At 38.2% G+C, this 7,448-nt stretch overlaps 1 protein-coding gene across 1 annotated transcript in view; it reads left to right on the top strand.

Moving 5' to 3' along the window:
* The first annotated feature begins 252 nt into the window (after positions 1 to 252).
* Positions 253 to 7,448, top strand: part of MTPN (myotrophin) — a 52,438-nt gene continuing 45,242 nt past the window's right edge. Inside the window, exon 1 of the mRNA XM_023190039.2 lies at positions 253 to 675. Within this exon, the coding sequence (XP_023045807.1) occupies positions 604 to 675 (72 nt within the window). The 5' untranslated portion in view covers positions 253 to 603. The remainder of the gene's footprint in view (positions 676 to 7,448) is intronic.

Raw genomic sequence — 7,448 nt, 5'->3', positions numbered from 1 at the left:
AATCAAACACTCTTATTATACATTTTTAGAAGCTGAGCAAGAGGCCCTCCAAGATTATGTTTTTTAAAAGGTAAAGTTTTTTCCATTAATGGTGGTGCAGAAGCGACATAACCCCATCGAAACTACTCTCACTCTTCCTCCACTCCTCCACTGTCTTGACCTCCCCTGGGCCCCCTTCAGTCAGCCTCCTAGTCCCGCCCACTCCTCCACTCTGGACTCCCGGCAGTCTGTATATTGCGCATGCGCACTACTGGCGCTCGCGCCGGGGACCCAGAGAGGGGCGTTCCGCGGAGGAGAAGAGGAAGAGGAAGTTGGGGGAGGGTCCTAGTGGGGAGTGAACCGGAAGTGCAAAGGTTCCTGCCTCTCCTCGGCCAGGCGGAACCTGCTCTGCTGGGCCCGGTGGCCGCAAAAGAACTTTCTTTCTCCCGCCCGAACGGTCGCCGCGGCCATCTGCCTCGCCCGCCTGGCAGCCTAACCTGCCTTCTCTTCTTCTGCTCTCCGGCTTCGCGCGGCCCTGCCTCCCTCTCGCCCGGCGGCATCCGCTTGCTGCTGCCACCGCCTCCTCATCTTCTGCCCGGCCAACCGGCCTGCCCCGCTGCAGTGATGTGCGACAAGGAGTTCATGTGGGCCCTGAAAAACGGAGACTTGGATGAGGTGAAAGACTATGTGGCCAAGGTAAGCGGGGATGAGAAGAGTAGGCGAGAACACGGAGGTGGGCTGGAGATGTGGCTGAAGAAGCTCATGGGAGCTGGACTGCGGGGATGGGGGTGGGCGGGGGGGAGAGACTTCCTGGGTGGAGGCGGCACCAAGGAGAGAGGGGCGTCTAGGGAGGAGCTAAACCGAAAGAAGGGTCCAGGTAACTTGGTAGCGTTCTGTCAGGTAAGTGCTGTGTTAATAGAGGCAGGCTCTACCTGACTTCTTGGCCTCTTGGGGGAGGGGAGGAGTGGTGTCTGGCTCATCCAGAGTTTCTTCTGCGCACTGATCATTTGAGTTTGGCCCTCTTCTACACCAAAGTTACTTGAACCTTTCTTTGAATGAGGTAATTCTCCATCTTGGACTTACCTATTACTAAATGAAGTAACCTAAGTAATTAGGATCAGTGAAACATTTTTTTTGACGCTGGGCCTGGTGTGAAGTTAAAGAATTCATTGACCGTGAAAAGAGTACTGAAAATAGCAATAGTTAAAATTCTGAAACTGGGTATCACTTCACTGTGGTGTCTTAACTTTGGGTGTGGCCTTTTTCCTTTCCCCCACTACAACAAATGCATATTTGCTTCAGGTGGTAAGGTTGTCAACTGGCATCTGGAAATATTTGAGATGTCTGAATAGTTTTTAAACAAGCATGTTAACTTCAGTTATTCCATTCTTCTCCCTGATTTCACCTGAAATGCTTACATATGTAGTAAATAGCAATGCAGTTTAGTGGCAGTGTATTTGGGGGGTAAAATCATGATGAAGAAAGCCAAACTCAAACCTCAGCCCCAAATACAAAACTGAATCCACATTGTGGCAGAGTGGAAAGCTTGAAATTCCAAGCTAGTCTGCCTTTCCATCCTGAAACGGTGCCTTTGTAATTATGAGAGAACTTAACATGTGATTTTAATTTAGTGATATCTAAAAAGAATTTTCCAAAGCAAGGATAATTTTATGACAACCACGGATGGCATCTTGCTCACATTCTAAAAGTGTGAGAACCCAGTCTAGATTTTAATTCTTCAAAGAATAGGACCTGACCTAGGTTTTTGCTTCAGAGACTATGTTAGGAAGTAAGTAACCAGAAGCAGTTTCTTAAAACTTACAGGATTGTGTAGGGCAAACTGCTGATGGTTTTTGCTTTATTTAATGCCATTACAATTTAGACTTTTTGGATACTGCTTACCTGCTTAGTTATTTGCAGTGGAGTTTTAGGACAGGCTATCTTCTAGATACTGCCTTCTCAGCTGGTAGCCGACTGAAACTTGACTTATTGGCTATTTCAATAAAAAGCTAAAAAGAAGAAATTATTTGGTACACTTACCAGTGGTGGGACACTGCAATACTCTGGAAGTGTGTGGGCTTTTGTTTTCATGTCATGGTGGAACCTAGGTTGTTTGATATACTTGAAATACAAAAATTGATTAAGTACTAACTGAACTTACAGCTACCAAAATAACACAATGTATTTAGTGTTTTCCTGACACATTATTTTATGTCATCCTTGTGAATATTGTGAAGTAAGTTCTATTATTGGTCCCATTTTACAGATTACTGAGATGCAGGATACTTAAGAAAAGTTATGGAGATGGTAAAGTGTGAAGCAAGCACTAAACTGCTGACTCCAAAACTGAAACTCTTTACCTGCTCCACGCACTCTCTCTCAGTCTAAGATCTAATTGTGAAAGCATATCATAACGAAGATTTCTAGTAGGATATTCCCAAGGTCCACATTCAGGCAGGTAAATTGTGCCCAAAGAATTCTCAACTACACAAAAAAAGTTTATAAGAAAATATGTGCCAATAAAGATGGATTAATTTATTTCCAATTAGTTTTATAATTAAGTTAGGTTATCATGTTCAAATTGATTATTTTCCCTATATTACTACCATAGCCTGTCCTTCATTAATATAAAAAAATGTGCATAAGGGGGAGGGTTGACATTCAGAAAAAGCGAAAGGAAGTATTGAAAGTTGGACTCTCTGAAAAGATATGACTATAACTGTAATGTAATCTGATGTACAGAGCATTGAGCTTTATCCTTTCTTAGTTTTGAAGATTTCATAAAGTATCTTTCAATTCATTAATGAGAAATAGTAACAAGCACTGAAGTTTGTACTGGCTCAGCTCCCTTATGGTGCCCATTTATACTTTCAGGTCCTTATTACAGTTTCTTCTGCCCCACAGCTGTCTTCCCTGCTTCTTTATTGACTCACCTTTTTCATCTGCCAATTTGTGAACACTCACTTTTTGAGTTTCTGTAATGTGCATCTATCTGAGTAGGTATGTACAAAGAAAATACTGAAGAAACACTTAGACCTGTGTAGTCATCATTCTCAGGGGTGAGAGTCTATTTAAAAATCTCTCCTCAACATTCCTGTGAAGAGCTCTCATATCGTTAACATAAGAATCTACCTGTAAGAGTAAGAGAAGCATTTTAGTATGGCCCTCCTCCTTCTCTCTCATTTTTTTTTTTTTTTCCGGAAACAGGGTTTTTTTGTTTTTGTTTTTTGGAGACAGGGTCTTTGCTTTGTTGCCCAGGCTAGAGTGCAGTGTCATGATCATAGCTCACTGTAACTTCAGACTCCTGGGCTCAAGTGGTCCTCCTGCGTCAGCCTCCTGAGCAGCTGGGACCATAGGTGTGCACCACGACACCCAGCAAATTTTATTTTTTGTAGAGATTGGATCTTACTTTGTTGCACAAGCTGGTCTCAAACTCCTAGTCTCAAGCGATCTTCTGGCCTCTGCCTCCCGAAGCACTGGAATTACAGGTGTGAATCACTGGGCCCAGCCCCTTTTTCCTTTATAAATTAATATTTTTAAAAATCAATAATTACATTTTTCTACCTGCTTCTGACTTCTCTTGAAATTTGAAGTGTGAATATCCCTAAATCATTAGTTTTAGGTGAGTTCTTGAACTTGGAAAAGTCAGTTCACAGTTCCCAAACCACTGAAAATTGTGTTTTGAAATGGAAAAGACAGTATTTAGAGAAAAATTTAGATTACTGTATTAAATGTTCATTTATAACTTTAAGTCAATACCTGAAGCAATTTTAAAGTCTTTCAGCACTACATTTGGCTTCTTGACTGACTTAAGGACCACATTTAGTTAATTCATTCATTTTTACTGGGCATCTTTCAGGTCTTAAACACTTCAGTAGTCTTGGGATGATAGTAAAGAAGTTGGGCACAATTTTCGGGAAACGTAAGCATCTATATTTAGCAGACCTACACGAAAAAAAATTCAGACTTTTATAGTACTATGCAAATTATAAATAACGTCTCATTTTCATAAAATTCTGTTGTCCAATTGGAAAACAAGTGAAAGTCAGAAAATAAGGTATTCATGAGCAGCTATAAGAGATATTCATAGCCCCATTTTTGATCTGGATGTTTCTTTTGGGTGACATTATTTTTTACTTTGTCTTACATTTCTGCCTTCATGTTCTCCTGTTGGAGTTAATTCTAGCCTTACCTGAGTTTCAGACTGCATAAGCTCTGTTCAGACAAATTCCAAATTGAGCTGTTTTCGTCTCAAAAACTGTTTTTATTCCTATTGTGTCTCCATTTTGACTAATGGCATCATGACCCAACCATTTTCCCAAACTGGAAACTGGGAAATTTTCCTAGATTTCTGAGGGTTAGCAGACTACCTTCTTAGTCTCGCTCATCCATTCCTCACTCTCCTTTCTTCTTCTCACTACTTTAGATCAGTTGCTGCTTCTTTCCAACCTGGACTATATTTTCTTTCTTGATTATTTTCTTATAGTCAAGAAAAATATAGTCCAGGCTGGAAAGAAGCAGCAAAAATTGACCCCTTCCTGGTCAGTTTACACAGTGTAGGTGGAGGGATCTCTTTGTAACATGAATGTAAGCATGCAATCTTTTTCAGCCAATCTCCTTCACTGCCCTTAAAATATTAATACTTTTGTGATTTCTCATTGCTTATTTTAAAAGGGCCAACTCCTCCTTGGTATGGTGTACTAAACCACTATTATCTCATCTGGGCTTGCTTTTCTACACTTGCCTCTCTGTAAGCACTCTGCTCCAGATCCTACCATCCTGTTTCTTCCTTGTAGATCTTTTCATGTGTTCTTGTAACCTCCTTGACCAAGTCTGCTCACCTCAGTCCCTAACCCCCAACCTGGTAAACTCCTGTTTACCCTCCTAGGGTAAGTATCACCTCTTCCAGAAAAACATTTTGACTTCACATGGAGTGCTGCTGCTTTTACTGTTTTGCTCATCAGATTGCTGTGATTTTGTTTACATCTGTCTTCATTAGGCTCTGAACTCCTGGAGGGTAGATAATATATTCTTTTTCATCTTTCTGTCTCCATAGCGCCAAGGAATTTTACCCATTAAAAGCATGTTTCTAGTAAGAAATTCATTTTATTCTTAACTTAGCAATAATTTCAACGTACTTCTTTAATTACAGAATAATAATTACCATTGACTGGATGACTTACATTGTCAGGTACTAGAAAGCACTCTGCAAGATGTTTTAGCTAAGTTTTTATTTGCTTCTTACCACAGTGTTTCAGTATAGGTAATAATCTCATTTTAAGGATGAAGAACCTGAGGCTTAGAGAACTGAAGTAACTTGACAAGGTCACAAATTAAGTAGCATAACTGGAATTTAAACCCAGAACTGTCTGAACCTACAGGCTCTGTGTGTGTGTGTATTTATAACCAGATCAGTTTGCTTTAAAATGGTTGTTTTTAGCTAACAGCACTTCGGAATTAAGAAAATGAGAAAGAGGCTTGTAAGAAGTAGGCACAACTAATTAGCTCTGACTGTGAATGAAGACAAAAATGGCGACCATATTTTTAAAATTATAAATGTAACAATTCAGAAATAATTAGCATAGAGACAAACATCTCTGTAAACCTAAACTCTCATCAGAGACTGTCATCACTCAAGATGTGTCCATAAGAATGACTGATAGCCTGCAGAATGTTTTTTTTGTATTTATAGTCATGTATAATCTTACCTTATAATTTATGTTCCTAATTGTGATCCTACACAGTCCAGAAAAGGTTAAATTTTGTTTGCCTTTTTAGAAAGAAAAATAAATTATTGAGATTTATATTCATGATTATTTAAATAATACCAGTAACACTTTGAAAAAAGTGTGTTTATAAAATTTTATGTATTTGAGGATTGTGATGCAGTATACAGGCATTTCATTTACTTATCAACAGTAAGCCATGAGCATTATTAACAATGTTAACCCTATTTTAGAGATTTTAGGGGCAGAGATTAAATAACTTGCTCAAGGTCATAAAGTTCTTAAGTGGTAAAGCTGAGATTTGAACTCACTTCCTTGGGTTCTGAAGGAGTTTCAAAGCCCCATGCTGTTAACTACTTCAGCATACCCTTGACCTTCATTTCTCAATAAGGCCAGATAACTAGGGAGGTACTATAATATTGAGTAAATAGTAAAAATAAACAATCACAGCAGGATGATAATCACACATTGAGACTACTAAAAGGTGAGCTTTGTGGTGGATTTTGAAGATCCAACGCCCTTACAGGTGAGTGCTTGTGAGTTGCATTGATAAATAGCCCCTTATAATCTTCAGCAGGTCTAATATATATACTCTCTTGTTTACGTGTACTTCCGTTTCACTTGCTGTGAAATAGAAGCCTGGTCTCTAACTTCCCTTTCTGTGTGGTTTCCTTTCCCTCCAGCCTCCATTCTAATTACATCTGTCATTGACACGCTAATAGACTTGAAAAGCAACAATTGTGCACCGTGTGAAAGGATAGAATCTCTTGAACCTGAGAAAGATATCAGTTCTAATCTTTAGAAATTGCAAGACTTATTGAGATCACTTTTCACTTTCCTAATAAAATAGCCAATTTAAAAGAGGCCCTGATTCAATCTACTTCGCATTTATTGGTTTTAGGCAGCTTCCTTTTTTTCTTCTTCTTTAAATTATTAGTTTCTTTCTTATAAAAATATATCACTATGTGTTGCCCTTTCTACGGAAGGGCTGGTGACCCATTCAGAAAGCATATGTCAGCTTGTATAAGATACAAGTGTCCTCAGTAGACAGAGAAACTTTAGTATAGATTCTTTTCTAATTATTAATGCTTTTAGTCTTTTTAAAAAATATATAAAATAGAGGAAGATCTTTTTTTACATTGGAACATAAATGTTCATTCAGATGTACAGAGGCTATATAAAGTGTTTTGGTTTGAGATTCTAAACATTGTCCTTTTATTAGCACAGATAATTAAAATTGTAATGACTTAAAGCTGATTTAAATTATGAAAATATTATGTGCTTGTTATTTTAAAAAGCAAAGCTGTACTGAATAAAGTAAAATATCCCATTGACTATTATTCCTATCTATGTGGTTCCTCTCTTTAAAATATAAAATTGATTAGGTGTTTTTTTTTTTTTTTTTTTTTTTTATTGTAGCAAAACACATCAAAGTTTACCATTTTAACATTTTTTAAGTGTATAGTTTAGTAGCATTAAACATGTTCACAAGGTTGTGTAATCATCACCACCATCCATCTTCAGAGCTTTTTCATCATCCCAAACAGAAACTCCATAGCCATTAAGTAATCTCAGCCCCTGGTAACCCCTATTCTTCCTTCTGTCTTTATAAATTTGCATCATCTAGATACCTTATGTAAGTGGAAATATACACTGTTTGTCTTTTTGTGTCTGGCATATTTCATTTAGCATATGGTTTTCTTTTTTTTTTTTTTTTTTTTTTTTTTTTTTTTTTTTTTTTTT

This window comes from Piliocolobus tephrosceles, chromosome 8 (assembly GCF_002776525.5).
Source record: "Piliocolobus tephrosceles isolate RC106 chromosome 8, ASM277652v3, whole genome shotgun sequence".
Lineage (NCBI taxonomy): Eukaryota > Metazoa > Chordata > Mammalia > Primates > Cercopithecidae > Piliocolobus > Piliocolobus tephrosceles.
This window is presented reverse-complemented; position numbering and strand designations above follow the sequence as displayed.